Source organism: Papilio machaon, chromosome 16 (assembly GCF_912999745.1).
Source record: "Papilio machaon chromosome 16, ilPapMach1.1, whole genome shotgun sequence".
Classification (NCBI taxonomy): Eukaryota; Metazoa; Arthropoda; class Insecta; order Lepidoptera; family Papilionidae; genus Papilio; species Papilio machaon.
The window spans coordinates 7,414,089-7,439,518 of NC_060001.1; the positions used below are offsets into that span (position 1 = coordinate 7,414,089).

The 25,430-nt window shown below is 35.5% G+C and overlaps 1 protein-coding gene across 1 annotated transcript; it reads right to left on the reverse strand.

Annotated features, from left to right (window-relative positions):
- Positions 1-17,898: 17,898 nt before the first annotated feature.
- LOC106708857 lies at positions 17,899-23,782 on the reverse strand. The gene is made up of 2 exons (XM_014500438.2): positions 23,005-23,782; positions 17,899-18,167 (listed from the first exon to the last, which is right to left on the reverse strand). The coding sequence occupies exons 1-2, from the start codon at positions 23,341-23,343 to the stop codon at positions 17,970-17,972; spliced, it is 537 nt and encodes a 178-aa protein (XP_014355924.1). The 5' UTR covers positions 23,344-23,782; the 3' UTR covers positions 17,899-17,969.
- Between the last annotated feature and the right edge of the window lie 1,648 nt (positions 23,783-25,430).

Below are 25,430 nucleotides of genomic sequence, written 5' to 3' on the forward strand. Positions count from 1 at the left end.
TGTTCCGATTTCGCTTCTCCTCTTTCAAATGAAACATGCATTAAAATTAATTTGTACTTTATAATACCTGCACGTTGAATGGTGCGATTACGTCTGCATGATTCCAATGTAATCACCCCTTAATGCATAAGTGTTTTTTAGATTCAAGAATACTACTGCTTTATAAGAATAGCATGTATATTAAAAAGGTCAGTGAATAAGGCTTTAATTATTATTATTATAACTATTAACATTTTGAAATTCAAAGAGTCTACAATATTAAAGTCTTTTTCCACTGAATGGCGCTGCAGCGTCTTGTAGTCGCACGTGTCGCCTAACTAATGGAAAACCGATGCCGTAAAAATTCATTGAACTGTCGTTGACGGTACGAATCTCTATGGAAATATGTTTAAAAATTTAAAATAACCATAAACTTTAAAGATTTTAGTAATTTAAGAAAGTTTACGAGAAGTACGACTGCTTTTATAGTAAAAAAAATAAATGGTCAGAGTACTTTATTTTTAAAATATTTATCGAAAAAGTTTATCTTCAAAATGCCTTCACATTATGTATTTCTGAATATTTTATTACGCACTTTGAGATTCAACTTATGCTATACACGGTACACCGGTACGTTTGGAATATGGCCAAATTGTACAAAGGAAAAACAGTTAAAACCGTAAAATAACAGGTTACGACCTTTATGAGTTTTGTTAGTTAGTAAGACGATTATAACTGTTATTGTTTCAGTGCAGTAATTTAAACATACAAGTTCTTTGTAAATATAATTTAAATCTGTGAAAGGATTCATCTTAGGCCATTCATACACAAGGAGATATAATTCTTTCAAACCCGCCAATCACAGTCGCAAAGATACACAGCGCGCGTTGCCGATATTTCCATCTGTCAACGCAAAACACAGTCGCTCGCAACCTACTTGTTAAGATTGTCGTGAGAAAAGTCGTTGTAATTTTCAAGATGGCGGAGTAAATCTATACAGCTGACATCAATGTATGTAACTGACCAAACAAATGATTAGCGTCGACGATTCAACATTGTGTGTATGGAGCGCGCGCAACCATACAATAGTAGTTTTTTTATATAAGAGAAGGGGGGCAAACGAGACGTTTCGAAGGGCCTTAAAAGATCAAAGTCTTGTTGGAGATATCCTTGACCAGATCCATCCGTCCATCTTGCGGGAGGTCGCTGCATCGACATATCCGTGGCTGCCATTTCAGTAATTTGCGGCACCATCGGCCGTACGTTCTGCGAGCAATATGGCCGGCACATCGCCATTTGAGGTTTACAATTCTTTAAAACTTAGATTTCTTTATATGAATCCCTATATTTTTTTTCCGCTGATTTTTGTTAGTCAATTCGATTGTAGAATTTGGGTCACATTATACAACAAGGCGCAATTTCGCTTCGAATCAAATTCTAATACGTAGCAAATTGCTGTCAATATCTGCCCAAAATTGGATGTTCATTCAAATTGTCTTTTTGGTATAACTTTACCATAAACCTCTTAATGCTTAAAAAGCAATAAATGATCAAAGGTTATGTCAAATGTCACAAACAAAAAATTAATAGTATCCAGTTTTGTTCATAATTGATGAATAATAATTAGTCTAAATAAACAATTTTATCCATTTATATAAATGTGATTTTTACTTTAACTTATGATTAATTAGTTAATGCGAAATATTCGTTGCGCGGATAATTTTTCTACTGTCATACTTCAGGGATTTACTCCACGCATTAACCAGATTAAAATGCATATTTTATTATTTTCTTTTTGTAATATGTAAGTACAAGTCCTTATATTTTTTTCTTTAAGAAATGAGGATGGACTTTCAAAGAAAAATACATCGAAAGATATTTATAATTATTAAGACATCTTATTTGGATTAACAACCTCATGAATAGTAATTGTTATAAAAATGCCAATTTCCTTTGTCTGGTATATTCAACTACTTCCTTGTAATTTATTTATGGATAGATTGTCTTTTAATCCATTTTTATCGTCTCATAAACCATAGTAGGGTAGTACCCTGACAGGGCTAACGTCCTGACCCAATAGTTACTGTCGTAGATAACGCACGCTTCAATTATTGTCACACCGGAGAGCGTTAATTTGCTAAAATAAATGGGACGTAAAATAATTATTACGTGATGTCTTATATCTTTCTTTGCGCTTTGGGCTCACAAATTCTTTGTTTATATACAAAGTTATTGAGATTCGATTATTTATTAATATGTTGAAGATGTATATAAACTTATAATAAATCCTTAAGATGACATAAAACATTTCTTCAGTTACTTTATATTAGAGGGAGTATAAAAATTATTAAATCGTCACTTAAACCATAGATCGGTGTTTTCGAATGCTTTTGCAAATCTTAGAAGAATAATTAAAAAACTTGGGAATGCAAAAAATGGTTTGAGACCAATTGTAGGCCATTAAAAGTTCGGGTAATTTATTCAACTTAATTGTTTCACGAGTTTTGCCTAGATAATGTTTATTTTATACTCTAAATACCTTTTTTATATTATTATTATAACTCTTAATAACTATTTTCTCGTCGTATCAAAGGTAAACTTTCAACCATTAATAGTTTGAGTTCATTTTTGAAATAAACTTCGTCCTCAGATGAATTGAGTGACCTAATTATTTACCGAATTCATTAAAATTTTCTGGTCACTTTTGATATTTAGTTTAGAAGCGGATCATAAATGAAAAGTTTCCAATAAAATCATCGTTGATTTCCATAACGATTATTGTTAAACATACTGTAACATTAAATTTAAAACATGGTAAAGTTGCATCGTAAGTTATTTTTATTTTTCCTTTTTGTTCCAATTTGCGTTAAAACATTTATGCAAGTAATTGTTGGTAGTATAAACTTTTTAATGATTCAAACTTTTGTGAGACATTATCATTAATTAATATAGGAAACGACTAAAACACACACGTACATTTGTCCGGTGTCGGCACCGACAACCTTGAATCCGAAATTTGAACAACAACACCGATGACGTTTTGGTATCAACCTCGTCAACGACGCCGATGCACACCGCGCCCCCCCTCAAGACGCGCCCTTACAGCGCAAGCGCGCAGTGAGTGACGGGCCTCGTTCGCGAAATAATACCAGACCCACTCAATGAAGGGCGCCCGATGGGCTTGAAACTAGTCGGTGCCGACACAGGACATCGGTTCGTGAGTATTATCCGTTCCTATATTAATATGAACTTTGTCACGAAATGGACTTGTATTGAAATATAACTAACTAGTTTCACGATTTGCAATTAAGATAAATCGGTCAATCAATAAAACAAGATAAACCGACTATTTCGAAATGAATTATGCTTGACAGTTAATGCATAACCTCATTCCCATTACTTAAACATCCACGTCAATGTTATCTCTATACGCCAAATTATGGGTTATAGATCGATAAATTTATCTAACCCAGTGGCCATAAGTATATCTAGACAATAGCTTATCAGCACGACCCTTTCAAGGTCATAGGAATGCCACGTCTTGACATTTATCTTATATGGTCTATGCCTAATTAGGTTTTACAAATTTCCTGATAAAACTTACAGCCATAGCAACTCAGCGCCTCCTTCACTGGGCCAGATATATTTGTCGACAGTCTTATTATTTTATTGCATTTGAAATAAGTATTTTTATTGTCATCTATCAAATATGTAACAGAAATAAGTTTTCAGTGAAGTAACCTAATAATTAATTGAGATTCCCAAGTTTCAAATTCCCTTATCATTTCACCCGACAGAAGATGAATAATGGCTTATAATGAAAGAAATCTCTCCACTGCTGACAAGAGGACTATAAAAGCTTAATGGTAGATTTTAAATATGTATTAACTTTTATATTAATTTCTTTACTTCTAGTTATCATTTGGACTTTATTCTCAAAAGTAATTTTGTTTGACCGAAAAAGGAAAGTGAGATGAATATGTGTTAAGCATAGATTTGATTCATTTTTAGCCGACTTCAAAAAGAAGGAGGTTATCAATTCGACTGTTTTTTTTTTATGTGTGTTACCGCGAAACTCCGCCCCTGGTGGTCCGATTTTGATAAAAAATATTTTAATCGAAAGGAAGTTCTTGCAGATGGGTCCCATTTTTTTTTAATGACTAGAAGACTAGTAGATTTTGAATATAGCTTCAAAATTTGTTGCGAAAATTAGGGACATTTTTGCTTTCAGCGTTTACGTAGGCTAAACTATAGGACCTACATAAAAATGATGTGTGGACGAATTGTAGCTCTTTAAATGTGCTAAATAAAAGTCCGCGATAGCATATATCTATCTTTTATAGTTTTCTCATAATAACCATTTTTTTCTTTAGAAACATCATTTATTTTTAATATGTTGTACGTATGTATAACCATTTAGTTAAACTTAAAAAAAAATTAAAAAACAGTAGTTTCACATATTTTTTACACTTGTAATAAAAAGCAACGTACAGTGAACGTGCTTACTGCCAACTGAGGGCCTAGCACGAATACTCGCGACAAAGTTTTTCAAAACTCTTGCGAATTGCGACATATTTCGTCAATGCCGTTACGAAGGCGCGTGTCGTAGCTGTTCCTGATAGGCTCTCTGAAAATAAATTTCTGAACTGACGTGAGGTAAAACTAATTTCACACGTAGCAGAATAGTGAGCTAGAACACTAGACAGTACAATTTATCCATTGTTTGTCCGTACATATACTGACAAATCAGAACTGTTCTGTTCTGATCGCGGCTACACTGTGTACTAGTGGCAAGCGGGAGTGGGAGATATAGGAAGAGGTAGTAATGAAGCTTGCTTGCTAAAGGTTTTTATACACAACTAGCTTTTACCCGCGACTCCGTCCGCGCGGAATAAAAAATAGAAAACGGGGTAAAAATTATCCTATGTCCGTTTCCTGGTTCTAAGCTACCTGCCCACCAATTTTCAGTCAAATCGATTCAGCCGTTCTTGAGTTATAAATGGTGTAACTAACACGACTTTCTTTTATATATATAGATATAGACTTTTAATCGTTAGACAATATGTATTCCTGTAATTTCAAGATTACATAAGTTATCGGTCTACCAGACGGTAGTATATTTATTAATCCTTTTGAGAGCAACAAAAACAATATCTGGTGCAAACTGTGCAAGTAAAGTCTAACTTTACCGTAACGTCGTTTAGCCACGCAGACCGAGAGCCTAGCTCAGAGAATTCAATTAACACTAAAAGCATTCGGCTTTTGCAAACCAATTTTTTTTAGTTTATTTTCGTGAACATCTGCTCGAAACAAAGCGGTAGTAATAAGAAACGGGTAAATTTTAGATTGTTACTCATAGTTTACTGTAGAACCCGAATTTTATTTAATTATTTAAGCTTTATTTTCCACTTAACAATGAAATTAATATAAAACAGATTATGTAAACTAGTTTGTGTGTTTTGTTATGTGGCCCCTTATTGGGTAAAAGCCTCCTCCATCCTCTTCCATCTTTCTCTGTCCTTGGCCAAATGCATCCAACTTGTTCCAGCAGTCATTATATCATCGACCCATCTTTTCTTTTGTCTCCCCACACTTCGTTTTCCATTTGAACCCGAATTACACTGTATTTATTTTTTTTAATTACAAATTTTCCTGGTGAAGTTTATGAAAAAAAAAAAAACTCGGGACATATTGCTTGTAAAAATAATAATAATTAGCGCGATGCAATTTCATTTTGAAAATACACTTTAAATAGCAAGAGAATAATTTTCATTATATTTGTAGCAGAACAAGATAAACCTTGTTGTTTATTTAAATTTAATTATACTATTGTATTTATTCTTAAATTATTTCCACAAACGTTCTTAAGTGTACAATAAGGATTTCACAGAGCTTAGAGTTTTTAGTCCAATATCCCGTCTCATCGTTTTAAGTAAATTGGCATTGCTGAAAGCTTAAACCTTAGACGTTCACAATTATAATGAAAGGCTCTTCTTGGATTTTCCTTTTCTCATTTATTCGTTAATTACTCGAGATACATTTTCTCTATTGAGTTATCGCGTTATTTACTTTGTTTAATTGATATTTCTTTGAAATACGAATAACGACTGTCTTTGGTTATTCGGCTTTTATCTACTTATAGCTATAGCGTCTTATAATTGTTTTTTTTAGCAGTAGCAGAAGCTAATCTTGTATATACAATTCTCGTGTCACGGGGTTCGAACATGAACTCCGAAACGGCTTGACCGATTCTCATGAAATTTTGTGAGCATATTCAGTAGGTCTAAGAATCGGCCAACATCTATTTTTCATAACCCCTCCCCCCCATTTAGTTTTTTTTAACTGCGCGCGGACGGAGTCGCGGGCGACAGCTAGTCTTATATATAAAATTTCCATGTCACAATGTTAGTTACCGTACTCCTCCGAAACGGCTTGACCGATTGTTATGAAATTTTATATTCATATTCAGTAGGTCTGAGAATCGGCTACTATCTATTTTTCATACCGCTTTTAAGTATATTTTAAATGCGCGCGGGCGGAGACGCGGGCGACAGCTAGTATTAATATAGGAAATATATTCCACGAGACGTCGTAAACTGATCGATCGAAAATATATGTGAAAAATATTGTATGGTTTCTAGCTATAGGACTCAAATTTTAGAATGTAGTTTGTTTGTCTGTGTGTTTGTGGGCGTTAATCTGTGAAATGGATTTACCAAGTTGAGTTCAGATTAAATTTACTGTAGTATTTTTGTTTTATATTATAAAATGGCAAACGAGAAGACGGATACCTGAATTCGCCGAAAAAATGAAGCGGCCGCTGCCCATAGTCATGTTGTAACAATTGCAAATGCGTTGCCTACCCTTGATATATAGAAAAGGGGACATATAGATAGAGGATATTTTCCCTTACTGTGCGTCACCTCCTCCGCCAAATCCTCAGTACTAACTTAAAATTTTAGTGTCGTTATATGAAACAGTGCAAAAATAAAAAAAGATATGGAAATTTAAATTGATAGTTGGGGACTTTTTGGTACCGAAGGCCACATATTCAAAACGTAACTGATTGGAATCTGTATATTAAAAAAAAACAACTGTATCAATACTACAAAATTCAAAGTAACGTTTATTAGAATTTTGTCTATTTGTCTGTGTGTTTGTGGGCGCTAATCTCAAATGCGGCTTAACCGATTCGGATATGGTTTTCACTGAAGCAAAGTAAAATACCGTCACCTAATAGTCTTGATGTCGATTTCGGAAATTTTGATTTGTAAAGTGTTGAAAACAATAAAATGATTTTTATTTCTTTCAATCAATAAGATCAGATATCAGTAAGATCAATTTAATATTTTATAGATGGCAGCTTCAATAAATCATTTCTTTCCTTTTAAATGTTAATTGTGTCTTTTTCTTATTTCACGTGGATAAAGTCGCGGGTTACAGCTATATTAAAAAAAATTAAGCATGAATAATTTTGATATTAATCTTTCTGAATATACAAATTTATAATGTGTTGGAAGCAGACGAGGGCAACCGCTCAATGCCCTCGCCTGCTGCCAACTGATCACAAGCTTCGTAGCTGCCGGCTAAACCCACGCCGAGGACAGGAGAGGGGGCTGGTTTGCACATGCGCATTAAACTAAGGGAGTAAAAGCTATATTGTCATATCAGGATATTTTACCGATTCAAGGCTATTTAAATTATTGAAACTTAGGAAAAGGTTTTAAATTGGGTAAAGCCTATAGTATTTTTTACAGCTAATAGTTCTAACAATTCTCCTTTAGTTTCTTAATAAATATATTGCTAAGATTACTTTTCATTTATTACATAACACCTTTTATTATGTAATTAAAGATGTAACTTATTTCTTTTATTCTTGTGTACATTTAATTATTTTTCTTTGTGTAAGCTTATACAATAGTCTTCAATCCGTGAAATTAATAGACCATTGAGACGTATTTTCCTTAACGCGTTGATATATCAGCCTTTGTGATGAGGAAATTGAATTTTATTGTTACATTAATTAAAATAAGGTCATTTTCCTCTTTAAGAAATAAGTGTGAGATAGAAGAAGGCAGATATCATTTTGAGAGAAGAATTTCAAGTAAAAAAATCTTGCTCGAAGGACCATGTGTAAAATAATGTTGTTAGAGATAAATGGAACTTAAAAGTTCTGATTTGATGTTATATTGTGTATTTGATTTATTGATAGTTGATACTCCGCTTACAGTTTGCACTCAGAATTGTTATGTGAATACTAAATCATCTCAACTTAACTCAGGTATTACGTAATTGATCACTTAGGATAATTAGTGCGGCAGTTAGATTTTATAGATAAAGAAGTAAGTTTTAATATTATGTAAAAACTATCTTGGATAGGTTTATGAATAATCTCGCTATTTATTTATTAGTGAAATTGGAGTGTCTGTATGTAATATGTGTACACATTATGTGTTTTCTTGCGCTGACGAAGTCACAGGTGACCGCTAGTTTTGTATAAAAATTGTATACATTATAAATTTTTGAGTTAAATAAATTGGAATGAAATTGTCAAGATTTAAAGTCTACAATAACTTTATCGTGTTATTTAAATAATTCATTATTTAAAAAACAATATTATGTAAATTAAAGTACAATTTATATGAAATTCGTATAATGATAAATTTAAATTTCATATCGTTCGTAATACACCGAAAGTTTTGAGGTAAAATATTATAATATTGTTAAAGGAATTCAAATGACTTAGTTAATCTTACTAATATTATAAATGCGAATGTTTCGATGGATGAATGTTTGTTAGAAATTATCTCCAAACCAACTGCATGGATCTCGATAAAATTTGCTAGTGTTGTAGAACACACTCTGTAAGAACACATAAACTACCTATGATCCTGAGAAATGTGTACAGTTCCCGTGGGATACGTTTAATTTACATATTTACTTGATAACTGCGCAACGATTTTGAAATTTAGCACAGATATAGAACATTATGTCGAGTAACATAATATACTTTTCACATTTTCTTTAAAGTTAGCTTTTATATAAAATCTCATAAAACCTGATGCCATTGGCCTTATTGTGTCCATAGAATTAAAAAGATCGGTAGGCCTAATCGATAAAATAAAATAATATACACCTAGTCTTTGCCTCTATTAAATTGTTTAAACTTTCGTGAGACATAATAATTAATTCATTAAGAAACGGCTTAACTCACGTGTGATCGTCCGGTGACGGCACCAACTAGTTTCGGACCCATTGGGGGTCGCGTCTCTTCGCGACCGTGAAGTCCTCAGAATAAACACTCGCCCTGAAGATGGACCCCGACGGGTCCGAAACTAGTCGGTGCCGTCACCGGACGATCACACGTGAGTTAAGCTGTTTCTTAATGAATTAGTTTTTTCTTCTGATGTTATTTAAAAGGATTTATGTAATTTCAGTTTTGCATGTTTCGATGTAACCAGTTATGTATTATTCACATTGTTAATTGATTCTGAATATATGAGGGATTATCATTAATAATTAATAATATGTGGAAGTGATTACAACGGTTGAGTTTATTTATTGGTAAATGGGAACTAAATGGATGGTTTGAAATTGTTGTTGGACAAAGTAAATTATTTACTACAAGTAAAAATAAACACGATTGTAATAATTTTGAAACCAAAATATATGATTACTTAACATCAGGTGGGATCGCAGGCAAGAGCTAGTTTGTTTGTTATAAACAATATGTTGGAATTTCGATATCTTTGTCTAATCATATTATTACTACGACGCAAATTTTCCTTTATACAAAGGATTTTTACAAAAGTTTTTCTTTTTATAATGCTACTTGGCAATGTAAATAGGCTCATTTAAAGCGAAAATAAAAACTGGAATCTGCGGGTTGTTTTCGTTTCGAAACAAAGACAAATTAAAGGGTGTAAAAAGTTTTTAAGTTTCATCGCTATCTACGCTTTGAGGCTTGTGACTTTACATACAAACAAACAAAGCAATTTTTTTAATATATATTAATGTATTTTACTTCCATAGTATTTTTTTTAATAAACGACAGGTTAACGCAACGTGGGCAGGCCTCCCGCAAGATGGACCGATGATCTGGTCAAGGTTGCGCGAGTATCCTGGATGGGGGTTGCACAGGACCGATTGTCGTGGCAATCTTTGGGTTGTCTTATGCCTAGCAGGGGGCGTTACGTAGCTGAGAAGAAGAAGAAGAATTTACTTCTTCTCCAACGTTTTTGGTTCCCGTAGCAATATAATAATTAGTAAGTGAATATAACTTCATTGTTATTGCTGTGTTATGTCTTATTAGGTATCACAGGCTTCTACTAAACAAATATACAATCTTACAATGAGTTTTCACTGTTGAAAAATTCACACAAAAACAATTTTTCATTATTATCCTTCCAAATAAAAAAACTTAGACAACGAAATATTTTATTACTTGACTTTCCACAGTGGAAGCGGTCAATATACAAGTGAACTGGAAATTTAAAGCGAACTGTATCACTCAGTTCTGTTGTAAAATAAGACAAAGCATTTAACATCTCATCTTTCGCGAGACCTATGTATTGGGGGCAAGTTACAATAGCTAGAGATATGCAAATAACACAACTTCTTGCCTCTTTATCCTAAATTACTACACATAAAGTTATACCATTGTTTCTTTGACTAATTTAACATGTATATATATAAACTTTGAATATACAAGTATGCTAGCTGTTGCCCGCGACTTCGTCCGAGCGGAATTAAATAAAAAATCGAGTAAATATATCAGCCGAGGATTGTGTAGCTTCCCAGAAATAATTTTTCAAATATTTTCAGTAGTTTTGAAGCCTATTCAATGCAAACAAACAAACAAACAATGTGTTCATTCCTTTTTATAGATGTCTAATACGCATTCAAGGAGGCTCCTACAGGATCAGAGGATGATTGCAGACCAGAATCTGTAGTGTTGGGCACGGGACATGTTTTTTGATGTTTTTCTTTCTTGTAGGGCTGATTTCAACTTTTCTACTTATCGACATGTTAATAACTAGATATGTGTGAAAGCTTAAAATAAAGGATTTATTTTATAATATTAGATAACCATATTATTCATTCTTCTGAAATGAAATCTGCACTAATACTTACTCCCTTTTTCTTCCATGCGCCCAAAGAAGCATAACTTCAATAATACCAGTAAAAATAAAATATTCGCTCACGTAAACTCAGCATACATAAATCTATAATTTAATAAGACTGCTGAGGTGTGAGCTGACCGCCGTAAATTCCGCTAAAGCCTCCCACGGGCGCCGTGCGTCGACACAGTTATGTTAAAATTTATCTTCATAATTTATCACTTAAAATCTTATAAGAATATTAAGATTTTATCATGTATTTAATAGTCACTTAAACAGTCCTAAGTGTCTCACTTAGTGATCAAGAAAAATGTACAGTTACATCAGTATTTTGTCTTGTCAGAGTGAATTAATTTAACATGAAAGCGTAATTGGCTAATAAATAATTAGAACTTTGTTAATTGATCGATCATCATATTTGTATGTAATTTATATGAGAAACTATTAAAGAATCGTTTCGTAATAAGTCAACTATACCAATGTGAGAAGCAAAGTTTGAATGGAGATCGATAAGTCGTAATAATAGCACGATTTATTGCCGAATGTCTTAACACGAACTGTCCAACTTTGGAACAATACCGCTGACGATAAACAACCCTAAATACTCAATAGTAGAATTAAAGCATTATTATCATCAGTTTATTTGATAAGTGGGTTTCTGAGATGAAGTTTAAAACATAAGTTTTATGCAGAGGTTATGATCTCAGAAACCAACGGTTGAGTCTGACTCAGCGGGGTATGTATATATTTGAAGTATTAGATTTTGACATTGTCTTTATGTAGCCTACACGAATGAACCCATTTTGACAAGTGAGTTGTTATTTGATGCGTATTCTTCTCCTGAGTGTCATAGGAGTATGGTGAATAGGGTTTTTGGTTTATATCTTCGAATAAAGCGCACTTATATAATTTAGATCTCAGATTAATTGGTAATTTTGTTTGATTTACCATTAATTTGTTCAGTTATGTGGAAGTTGTGTGTATAAATAAAATATCTTTTCTTTAATACCTTAATCCTTCTCAACCTTTGCCGTAACTAATCCGAGCTTACCTGCTTTAAATATTTGGGATTTTAACATTTATGAATGAAATTCCTGAAAGGTCGCGCATCTTTCGTCTACTAATATTAGAACAAACTGAACTTAATAAGAAATTGTTAGCTACAGTAAACTATATACTTACTAGCTGTGCCCGCGACTTCGTCCGCGTGAAATTCTGTCTTCGGATAGAATTTTTTAAGGCTAATTATTTTACTTAACAGACTTGTTATGACTTGATGCATGGATGTAGAAGAACATAGAGAGAGGTGTGCCAGGACCGCGCCAAATGTCTAAAATATTCCAAAACAAAATTTCATACCCTTTTATTTCCATCCCCATTTTATTAAGCACCCTTGAGGGTAACATTTTTTAACACGTTGAATTTCATATTTATTTAAATCAAATTAGCAGCATTGAAAATAAGTTTCAAGCCTATTACTGTAAAAATGACGATAATTCCATGCAAACTTTCAGCCCCACTTTCAACCCCTTACAACCCCCTTTTCGCGTTAAAATGTATCCTACGTCTTTCCTCAGGCTCTAGACTAAATATTGGTAAGGGTTACAGCAAAGCATATTAAACAAAACATTCACCAAAACCGAACATATTGCCAAACAAAATTTCATCCCCTATTGTTATTTAGCTCCCTTGGGGGTAAAATTTTTACAAAAATTTAATTTCATATTTATCTTTATCAAATTAGCAGCCTTGAAAATAAGCTTCAACTTTCTACCTGTAAAAATGACGATAATTCCATACAAACTTTCACCCCCACTTTCAACCCCTTACAACCCCTTTTTCGCGTTAAAATGTAGCCTATATCTTTTCTCAGGCTCTAGACTAAATATTGGTAAGAGTAACAGCAAAACATATTAAACAAAACATTCACTAAAACCTCACATATTGCCAAACAAAATTTCATCCCCTATTGTTATTTAGCACCCTTGGGGCTAAAATTTTTACAAAAAAAATATTTCATATTTATTTATATCAAATTAGCTGCCTTAAAAATAAATTTCAAGCTTCTAACTGCAAAAATGACGATAATTCCATACAAACTTTCACCCCCACTTTCAACCCTTTACAACCCCTTTTTCGCGTTAAAATATAGCCTATGTCCTTTCTCAGGCTCTAAACTATCTGTGTACCAAATTTTATTTAAATCGGTTCGGTCGTTTTGGCGTGAAAGCGAGACAGACAGACAGACAGAGTTACTTTCGCATTTATAATATTAGTAAGGATTGTTAGTTGTGTTGTAAAGTGAATTTAACTTAGATATTTCTTTTGCTTACAGTAACTCAAGTAAAAAAATATACGAACAATTACGCTACATAATGCTTTGCTGTAACAGATTTTAACGTTCCTTCTTATCTTACTATTATTATACAAGCGAAAATTTTAATGTATGGATGGATGTTTGTTAGAAGGTTTCTTCATAACAGCTCAGTTGATCTCAATGAAATTTGGCTCAGATGTAGAACATAGCCTAAAAGAAAAACGGACGGTGTCGCGGGCGACAGCTAGTTACGAAATAAAAGTTACGAGATCATTTCAATTCATCCGTATTCAAATATAAAATTGACATTTCCCAATCTAAATTAAAATAAACTGCTTCAAAAGAAGACATTACAATAAAGTTTAAAGCGAATTAATAGCGAGCTTATACCAACTGCGAGGTCTTTATTACGAGCTCGGGAAGATTTACAGCGACACCTGGGAAGCAATTGCTGCCGGAATTATTAAGATTTAAAACTAAAGTCACATGGCAATTTCTATAGGTTATAGACTAATACATGAATTAAATAAGTTATTTTGATAATTAAATATAATTCATTTAAGTAAAAATAGCTGTTAATAATCGATGAAATTGTGCTTATTTTCTCATTAACCGACTGACATAAGGGTAATGTTTTCGGCGAATATGTTCTATGGGTTTTTTTACGTCTCTCTGTATCGTTATATTTTTTATTCATTCTCGTGAAAAGAAGATTAACTCGGATATTCTATTCGTAGTCTGCTTTGTTTTTAAAATACTGTGAAATAAAGTACAAAAAACTGTACAGCAAAAAAAGTTGTACAGGAAACAACAAAACCAATCTAAACATTCATAATAAAGTTTTGCTTTGCGAAAAGAAAATAAATTTACCGCTAACAGTGAATGAGGCTTAACCGAAATTGAAACTTAAGTACGAGCCAAGTTTGTATTGCTTTTTAAAAACAACTTCAAAAATAAACTCGAAGAAATATTGAAAACAAAAATTTTTTGATGTCACATACTTCACTGCAGAACTTTTTGTTACATTGATGTAATCCCGGCCGATATCGGCCACGGCGACTGTCTTCAGCTCCGGTTTTGTCGTTGGTGTGCTCGCATGTGGCTTATGTAGCCAGTTTTGTTTGCTTGTTTGTTACATTATTATATAGTCAAACAAGTGTAACTGGCCCGGTGATAGAGGCACTGCTAGCTCGGTTAGTCCTGTTACAAAATTAAAACCTACTGAAGCATAGAAAATGCTATAAAAAAAAATGCAAAATAACTACAGTAGAACAAAAAATTTGTGAAACTTTTTTTGACGTTGACTGGGGTGTCGCTAGTGAGCTGTTATAATTTAATTTGACTTATGCCCACCGGGTCAGATATCCTTGTCGAACTATACCATTAAAACTTTACTCATGTAATCATTGCAAAAAAGACTGCAAAAATATATACAGGCGAAGACGTATATTCCCTACTCATTTCGGTAAAATGTTATTTGACGTTAAAAACTCGATTAATTCGAATACTTGTTTTGGCAAAATCTATACTAATAGATTCGATCCGGGTGGGAAGCTACTTTAATTCTTGGAATGTGTCACATTTAAAAAAATAAACAGTGCACTTTTAAACAAACTTAATCAAGTAAGATAATTATTTGGAAAAAAAAAACATGTACTAAACAGGAGCGTAAAATACGACTAAAATATGTGCATAGAAGCCCTTTTATTGAAATGTTCATAGTGCATCCTGGTAACAAAATTTACCTATGTTTTGATCTCTCCTATTGGTATTGCTCTTTATCAAAGATTTATTGGCACAAGTACTCAACAAATCGATCCTCTACGTAATAAATTTCGTCTTGATCCAATGTTCGTCTATAAATTGTCTAGACTTGACGGACGTTCACATGCAGCTTTCGACTATTTACTTCATTCGCTAATTTTTCTAGCTATGGTTCATTAAAAGTTGATATAAATAGATAGATAGTAGATATGTTGTTTTATTACGAAAAAAAGATAAAAACAAAAGAAATTATTTTTTTTTCTGGGGAAAAATTTTACTCATAGAAAACAAATAAGCTTTTAACAAAGCTGATGAAATTAATTGTAAACATGTTTTATTTCGTAATCCTAAATTTCAAAGTATAGTAGAAATTGGAATTTTACATAATAAAAATGTGCTACTTACTTTTGACATTTAGTATACGATATTAAATTTACAAATCGTTAATATTCCAAAAGCTACCTTGTATAATATTCAAATTGTTCAATCAATCGTAAAAATATACGTTATTCAATATATATATATATATAGTACTGGAAACTTCCTAGAATCAATTGTGAATTCCTACCGTGTACGAACCTGGAGAGATGTGTGTAAGAAATTCTTCAACTCAAGAAAATTTCAGTTCCGTGCAATAAATTCTTTCAAAGATTGAACGATGCATATCGAATGACTGCTGATGCGAAAATTCAGATTTCGGATCACATGCATATATACATAATATTTTAAAACAAAATCCTCTTCAAATATAAATGTGATGAACTAAAAATTCCACTAAACAAATATCCATTCGATTTATTTTAAATTCTAATAATAGCTCTTTTTTTTATTTGCGTTGCACACTATGCGTTTCTGAAAATAGGTAGAAATATTTTTTTATTAAACTTTGGCATATTTCATAGATTAAAAATAGTAAAAATTTGGAAAAAAATGTTTTTTGTTTGCATATTATTCTGGCCAGTCACCCTGTATATTTTCTGCAATAGATACTGTCCACTAATAAATAATAATACTATTTAGATTATTACCCATACAAACACGCTTTTAATGACATACATTATTAGTAACATTAACTAGTGTATAAAATAAAGGTTTGATGGATTAGAATTTGCATCGGTAAGTAACAAGCAAGCTCGTTTAAACTTTTAATGAGAAGAGCTGCTATTAACAAGCTTAAATCGAGATGAATCACCAGCTTCCTATGACTTATCAAGTCTTTCAGACCAAAATTCACGTTGTTATTTAATGTTCCTTAGTCTACTGTTATAATTTTTTTTTTATTTGGAGGCAAACGATCAAGCGGCCAGCTGTATTCGCCGAAATAGCGAAGCGACCGCTTCTCATAGACAAACGCAATTGCAGATGCTTTGCCTAACTTAAGTCGCCGAAGGAGGGAACTCACAAAAAGGGTACATTCCACCTTCCTTTGCGTCTCATCTTCCGCCAAATCCACTTCAACATCCCATCCTTTCCTAATAAGAAAAGGGTGGGAAGGTTAGGCCTCCAGTACCACACTCATCAGACTGCACGCGGAATTGCTTCCACTTCACGCCTGTCTTCTGTGTCGAGTGGCGAGCTGATCAAACAATGCAACAGATGTAGTTGGTCTGGCGTCTGAAGTCCACTCTTATTAGTAGTATAGAACAAACGTAAAACGAAATTAAATCAGCTCTTTGGCCTCCTGTAAATGTCAACAAAGCGTCATAAGATCAAGTAACGACGCCTTTCTCACCGTGCCAAATTAGTTGGTAGCTCTATACAGTCCGACAAGATACTTGTGACTATTTTTTTAACATTGTAAATGGTATCAAGAAGCTGTATTGTTTTATTTTCACTTATAATCACCGGGTCAGATAACTTTTTCGGACTGTATTACAAAAACTAGTCATCGCATTGAAGTGAATTTTAATGTAATCTACATTAAAAAAGTTGCAGCAACGATAATACTGTAACCTCAGTCATAGGTCACATGTTGTAGACGTAAGATTTATAAGCCTGTAAACTATATTCCGAGAAGGTTGAGGGTGAGCTAACAAAGTTGTGCGGTGACTTGGACAATTTCTCTTGCAAACAAACAGGTGTACTGTTGCATTCATTAAGCTTATGTGCTCAGTCTCAGGGGAATTGAATGCAGAATCACAGTATTTGTCACACAACTTAAGAGTCAATTTGACTGAAAATTACATATTAGTAAATTAATTTCAACATTTTTGCCATGAAATTACACATTTTCTAAATTAAATTTGGGATTTTATCTATTAAATTGACTTAAAATTGAAAATAGGTGGAAAACCATTATTTTACTTAAATGTTTTAATGCATTTAGGAGCATATTCCTATAGTATTGTTATTTGTCGTCAGTTTACACTGCTCAAATAATCGTTTAAAATATTTTGCTATTTCAGTTTACTGAAGGACAAAGAGAGGGACAACATTATGTTTAATTTCCAGTACATTAGCAATGGAAACATGCAAGACATTAAACAAAATTGAAACAACTAAGTATTTTAAAAAATAAAAAATAAAATAAAAAATTATTTAATTCAGACCATTATAAGTCCATACATTGTTAGTAAAATAATACTTATAACTATGTTAGTAAAGTTAAGATTAAAAATTAAATTAAATTAAAAGTAAAAATTAACAAAATTTTTAAATAAATACAAATTAAAATTAACAAACTTAATAAAACATCTAATTTGTTATTGTTACCAGGATAAGTGGACTGTATGAAAGGGCCGGTTGTATCGCCTTCTTAAATCGCAATGAAAGTTCGGGTCAAGGCTAGTTCAGAAGAGTAGTCCGTTGCCGGTGGAGTCCGAGGTGGCGAGTGTCGTCGCCGTCGACCGCCGTTCGCTCGTTGGTGCCGCCGGTCGTGACGTCGGTCGTGACGTCGCGGTCGCCGGCGCCGCGTCGCAGCGAGTCTTGCCATGTCTCAACATGCTCCCCGGGTTGAAGTACTGAAGGTGTTGAAAGACTTCAAAAATCTGGAAGGGGACAGATGTTATTAAATGCCCTTCGAATGGTGCCTCTCCTTGTCTTCAGTTCAGCGACTCTAGCGGTGCCGTCGCTGCCAGGATAAAGCTGAATGACGCGTCCCAAGCACCAAAGCAATGGCGGGAGAGCTTTCTCCTTCACGAGGACGAGAGAACCAAGTTTCAACTCGGATTTTGAAGAATGCCACTTAAGCTTTTGTTGCAAAAGAGTTACATATTCATTACAGAAGCGCCTCCAAAAGTGCTGCTTCAAAAGCTCAATCCTCCTATATCGCTCCAGGCGGGTGATGCTGACATCAGGCACCTGTGGTTGCGGAACAGTCATAAGCGAGCGTCCAATTAAGAAGTGAGCAGGGGTTAGAGCGGAAAAATCTGTAGGATCAGTGGAAAAGGGAATGAGAGGGCGAGAATTTAAAACAGCTTCTATTTGAGTGAGTAAAGTCGCCATTTCCTCATAAGTAAGATGAGTGGTTTGCAGTAACCGCTTAAGATGATGCTTTGTAGAGCGCACGGCTCTTTCGGCGAGTCCGTTGAAATGAGGTGTATAGGCAGGCACAAATTTAAATTCAATGCCTTCCTGAGCCATGTGACCTTCAAGGTCGGACTGAACCAGAAATTGAGCCAGCTCGTTGGAAGTGCCGACGAAGTTTGTCCCATTGTCGGACGTGATGCTTTTGGGCTTCCCCCTGCGAGAAACAAAACGATTTAATGCAGCTTTGTAAGCCTCGCTGGATAAATCCGTAACGAGCTCGATATGACAAGCCTTTACTGCGTTGCAAACGAAAATTGCCAAAAATGACTTAATGAGTTTGCAGCCTCTGCCCTTTCGATCTGCTATTAACACTGGCCCTGCATAGTCAACACTACAGTGTAAGAAAGAAAACTCCAGTTCCGTACGGGTGGCTGGTAATTGGCCCATGATTGGCTGAACGTTTTCAGCCTTAAATCGGACGCATCGTACGCATTTATTGACGATGGTTTTGGAAAGGTTTGTGCCACCTAGAGGCCAGTAAGTCTGTCTGATATTACCTAACAGAAGTTGAGGTGGGGAATGTAAATATTTTATATGATAATGTTGAAACAATATTTTTGTAAAATGATGCTTGCTGCATAACAAGATGGGATGCTTGGTATCAAAACTATAAGGGGAATTATCTAGCCTGCCACCGACTCGGATAATATTATTATGATCTAGAAATGGACTTAATGAAATCAAGCGATTTTTATTGGGCAATGTCTCGCCGGCTTTAAGAATAGCATATTCATCAGGAAACATCTCCATTTGAGATTTCTGTATGATTAAATTTAATGAATTTTGAAGTTCTTGAACCGAAAGATGACCTGTTAATTTGTTGGTCTGGTTTCGAGAATTATAAATAAATCTCTGTAAATATGCTATTGTATTTTGTAAGCTAGTTAGTTTTGATTTATTTTTGATTAAGTTAGCAATTAAGTTAGCATTAGAATTATTATCAAGCGCTAAAGAACAAGTAATCAACTCGGGTAGATCCTGTTTCACGTTACAATTGGGCATTGTTGGCCAGTCACATTCATTTTTTGCCAAAAAGGTTGGCCCTGACCACCACAAAGACGAAGAGCTGATGAGGTCAGCCTTCAGCCCGCGGGAAACAAGATCCGCCGGATTGTCTTTCGACGGTACGTAGCTCCACGTGTGACCCTCCGTGCTTTCCTGAATTTCGTGAACGCGGTTACGAACGAAACTTTTCAGATTAGTCGGTGGAGTCTTTAGCCACCCTAACACAATGGTTGAGTCACACCAGAATTTACATTTGCTAATAGGTATGGTAAGAGAGCTTAACACTTTATCACACAGCCTTGCAGCTAACAAAGCTCCGGAAAGCTCGAGACGAGCAATCGTCATGGGCTTTATCGGTGCCACCTTACTTTTAGACGTCAAGAGATGTACCTCTACAGATCCTGAAGCAGTCACAGAACGCACATATATGCACGCTCCGTAGGCCCGTTCTGAAGAATCTGAAAAGACGTGGATTTCATGACAGACAGAGTCGTGGACAAGAACCCAACGTGGAACCATTAATTGGTTTAGAAGAGGTAAGGTGCTGGCGAACGAGATCCACTTTTCTTTTATGTCTTCTGAAACCTCTGCATCCCACGAATATTGTTGAATCCAAAGCTCCTGCATGATTAATTTTGATTCAACGACGCATGGTCCTACGAGACCCAAAGGGTCAAATATCTGACTTATCACGGAAAGTATGCTGCGTTTTGTGACCTTTTCACGAAGTTCAATGTTGATACAATATGACAGCATATCTAAATTCGAGATCCAGTTGAGACCCAAAGTTTTTGAAGACGTGTGAACATTATCACTGCTAGATAGGTCTAGAATTTTGTCAGATTCAAGTGATGAAGTGGAAATTTGTTCGAGTATTGTAGTGTTATTAGAACGAAATTTTCTCAAATTGAAATTTGCAGATTTTAAGGTGGTGATAACTCCTTTACAGAGGTTAATTGTATTATCGATAGTGGATGAACCACCTAAATAATCGTCAACGTAGAAATCGCGCTGAATCGATTGTTTGACGTCATTATCGATAGCACTGGATGCTAAACTAACCAAACACTTTGTCGCTAAGTATGGCGCGCTTGCAGTACCATACGTAAGCGTATTAAGAGTGTAGGTTTTCAAAGGCTCTGATGAATCATACCTGAAGATGATCTGTTGAAGGGGGCGTTGAACAGGATTGAGCTCAATCGCCCTATACATTTTTTCTACGTCTCCAGTCACGACGTACTTATGCTGTCGAAAACGTAGCAAAATGGAATAAAGATCCTCTTGTACAGTAGGACCGACCATCTGAATGTCGTTGAGAGACACACCTGAGGTGGTGGAGGCCGAGGCATCGAAAACTGTACGTAACTTTGTAGTAAGACTCGACTCACGGATTACGCCGTGGTGAGGTAAGAAGTAGTTGACCTGTTGAAGACAGCTAGGTGCAGACTCTTTGTTTTCAGTCATGTGACCAAGGCGCTCATACTCTTGCATGAACTCCATGTACCTATCTTTAAAGGCAGGTTCTCGATGAAACTTACGCTCCAAGGACAAAAAGCGGCACTTTGCCATTTGATAAGAATCGCCCAAGACTGAAGGGTCCTCCTTCAGCGGCATTGTGACGACAAAGGTGCCATCCTCTTTGCGTGTAGTGTTGTCAACGAAGCTCTGTTCGCAGGCTCGTTCTTCAGGAGATAAGGAGTGCTTGGCTGAAACAGTATCAAGTTCCCAGAAACGAGTTAAGTCTGGATTGGGTTCCTCATTTGCAAGATTGCAGATAGGAGAAGAGGGTGACTTAAGACGGGAAACGTTCCCTGTCACCAACCAACCCAGTTTTGTTTCATGTAATGTGGGCTGATTTTTACCTAAATCAACACGATTATTTAATAAGACAGACCAAAATACTTCGGCCCCAACTAAGATGTCTACGACTGACGGTTCATTGAATGTAGGGTCAGCTAGACTTATTCCCGTAGGAAGAGGAATATTTTCAATATGTATGAAGGAAGACGGTAAAGCGTTGGTGATTTTTGGTAATATAAGACAGTCAACAGTAAGTCTATAGTCGCTATGGTAGGACTCAAAGGTAAGGCTGCAAGACTGTGTAATATGAGAAGTATTATTGTTTATACCTGTCACCGTGGAACTCGCACTTCGTCGTGACAATCCCAGCTTACCGCAGAGCGATTGTGTTATAAAGTTGGCCGTTGACCCGTTGTCAAGGAGCATCCGGGCGGCGTGGACGGCGCCTTGGCTGTCCACCGCCTTCACCAGCGCTGTGGAAAGCAAAACGTGCGGAGGAGTAGTAAACTGCTTTGAATTGCTTGAATTAGCAAAGTGATTAACGTTACTAGTTGAAGGCAGAGCAGGCTCAGGAATTATTTGCGGCTCGTGCAAGTGCAAAAGCGTGTTATGACGTTTTTTACAATATTTACATGGTACAAGGCTACAATTATTTTCTAAGTGCCCAGGTCGTAAACAATTAAGACAGACCTTAGCTTCTTTGGCCTTTTGAATACGAACTTCTATAGGGAGGGCTCTGAATGTTTCACAGTTAAATAGAAAATGAGTTTGATTGCATAAGGGGCATGTAAATATTTTTTTGTTGGATGAATTTAATTTTTTATTTATTTTATTATTATTTTGATTAAATTTTTGATTGTTTGAAGCTATAAGCAAGTTTGTATTTAATTTATGAGATTCTGGTTTATGCATTTTACCTTTATTTTCTTGCAATGTCTCCAATAAATCTGCTCTGTTGCTAAGAAAGGTAAGAAATGTATTTAAAGATGGTGGATCAGTGAGAGTATTTCTATGTTCCTCCCAGACCCTATGAGTAACACTATCGAGCTTTTCAGACATCATGTATATGATTAACACGTCCCAGTGCTCAGTATTCTGGTCTAAGGTCGACAGTGCACGAAGATTTTTATTCGTGACGTCTATTAGACGACGAATAGCTGAGTAGGACTCGTTACGAATGTGTTCTACGTTAAATAATTCCCTGACGTGATTATTTACGAGCAGCCGCTTGTTATCGTACCTATTACATAATAAATTCCACGCCGATTGATAGTTTTCGGATTTAAAATCTAAATTATCGATAACTAGCAAAGCACTGCCTTTAAGAGATGCACGAAGATAGTGCAACTTATTAATGTCATCAATATCCCTTCGGGAATGTATTAAAGAGGTGAAAGTATCACGATACTCAAGCCAGTGTTGATAGTGACCATTAAAGACGGGTAAATCTATTTTTGGCAACCTAACACAATTGGATTTAATAACGCTTGCCTGTGCATCTTCGAGCTGTATCACGGAAGTATCCTGGGGCTGCGCACCCAGCAGGCGCCGCGCCTCGGCTACCAGCGGGTGGTACCCGGCTTCGAACTCCTCGCGCTCCAACTCCGAGACGGAGGGGTCGTCCGAAAGCATCTCGATCTCGCACTGTAAATTATCGAAGTGGGCATATAAGGCATCGAATTTTTTAAAACGGCCTTCTAAGTCTAACAATTGTAATTTGCTAGGCTGACCGCCGGACACAAGTTGCTTTAAATATTTACTAAAAATAGTCACTTTAGTTTTTATACACCCCCGTTTTTGTTTTAACTTGGTTAACTTGTCGTCCGTCATAGCGAAAGACGATAAATAGTTAGCGATTAACTATGAAAAATATTATAAAGGGAAACTAAATAAATAGGTCACTATGACGTAAACTTGACCTACTTTCGTACGAATAATAAATACAGGTGTGCATGCGCAGCGGCGCAGCGAGCCAGACTAATTAGCGACAGTGATTGGAGTGCGACAAACAATATCCCGTTATGCGGGAGCAATGTTTTTTGCTAAATGCAAGCGAAGTTAAGCTTTAAAGGCATAGAATATTGTTTATTATTGTTTAAGCTTGTATAAAAGTAAGAAATACGCTGCCAGTAAGACAAAGAATATGCGACAAATGTGTGTACCCACTCAAAAAAAAAAAAAAACTGTTTTAGGGAATTTAAGATTAAAAGAAAGGAAAAGATAGAAGGAATAATTGGAACGAACTCACGAGTGACCAAACCATCCACCAGTGAATCCTCGCTGATGCAATCTTCTCCTTTTCTTGACGATGACTCGCAGATTCAGCGGGTTGGTCCGAAGTCCGGCGTTCCGTCGACTACTTTGTTCTCGAGCGCGCGCGGTTGCCGGGCGAAGTTTCTTCGGCAGGATGATGATCTTGACGACGATGAAGGCTCCCGAAGATCTTCTATAGCTGAAGACCGCGTTTTGAAGTGCGCAGAGACTCGACGTTGAACATTGCGGTGACCGTTATTTCGACGATTTCGAAAATTAAGACGGTGAGAATCCTAAAGGACCAATGTTATTGTTACGAGGATAAGTGGACTGTATGAAAGGGCCGGTTGTATCGCCTTCTTAAATCGCAATGAAAGTTCGGGTCAAGGCTAGTTCAGAAGAGTAGTCCGTTGCCGGTGGAGTCCGAGGTGGCGAGTGTCGTCGCCGTCGACCGCCGTTCGCTCGTTGGTGCCGCCGGTCGTGACGTCGGTCGTGACGTCGCGGTCGCCGGCGCCGCGTCGCAGCGAGTCTTGCCATGTCTCAACAAATTCATAAATCTGCGTCGTTTCGAGGCACCAGGTACATGGGTATGTATATGTACCCAGTGTCTCAAAACAACACAATTTTTAATTGCTATTAACATACTAAAGGATTTTCTACATCAATAAATATAATCGCTAAAACTGAAGTAGACGCAATGTGCTTAAACATTCGCGGTACATTAGGCACGCTCTAGTAAGTCCTTTTAGGAGTGAGTTAAAAGGAGGTCTATTCGTTTCCCGTGGAGGGGCAGCGATGTAATAAACTACTAGCTGTCGTCCGCGACTCTGACCGCTCGGAATTGAAAAAAGAAACATAATAAGTAGCCTATGTGTTCTTCCAGACTATGTTATAAGTCAGTGGTAAATTTCATCAAGATCCGTTGAGTTGTTTCGGAGATACTTTTTGAAAAACATCCATTTTAATTTTCGCAATTATAATATTACTAGCTGTCGACCTCGACTCCTTCCGCGCGGAAATTATTAGAAATAAACTTAATTAGTAGTGAGTTAAAAGGAGGTCTATTCTTTTCCCGTGGAGGGGCAGCGATGTAATAAACTGCTAGCCTTCGTCCGCGACTCTGACCACGCGGAATCGAAAAAAGAAACATAATAAGTAACCTCTGTGTTCTTCTAGACTATGTTATAAGTCTGTGCTAAATTTCATCAAGATCCGTTGAGTCGTTTCGGAGATACTTTTTGAAAAACATCCATTTTAATTTTCGCAATTATAATATTACTAGCTGTCGCCCGCGACTCCTTCCGCGCGGAAATTATTAGAAAAAAACTTAATTAGTAGCTTATGTATTCTTCCAGATTATATGTTCTAAATCTCTGCCAAATTAAATCGAGATCCGTTGTGCCGTTCTGGTGATACTTTGTAACAAACATACATCCATCCATCCCAACATTCGCATTTATAATATTAGTAAGATAAGTAATTAAGTATTTTTATTCCCCAAAGAACAAATTCTACCAATTTTTTTACCGACTTTTACGAAAAGTAAGTTCTCTCAAACCCAGCGTAAACAAGGCGAAGTAAATTTTCGAAACCTTGCAATTTTAGTTGTTATGTAGACTACTGACTTTTGTAGTGCAACGTTATAAAGATTACGTTTACAGGCA

Bases quoted from the DNA above. Each gene is read 5' to 3' on its own strand.
- LOC106708857 (XM_014500438.2), bottom strand. From the start codon at position 23,343: ATGACGGACGACAAGTTAACCAAGTTAAAACAAAAACGGGGGTGTATA. The intron at 18,168-23,004 runs GCAAGCGTTATT...GTCCCCTTCCAG, and splicing joins TACAGCTCGAAGATGCACAG to ATTTTTGAAGTCTTTCAACA.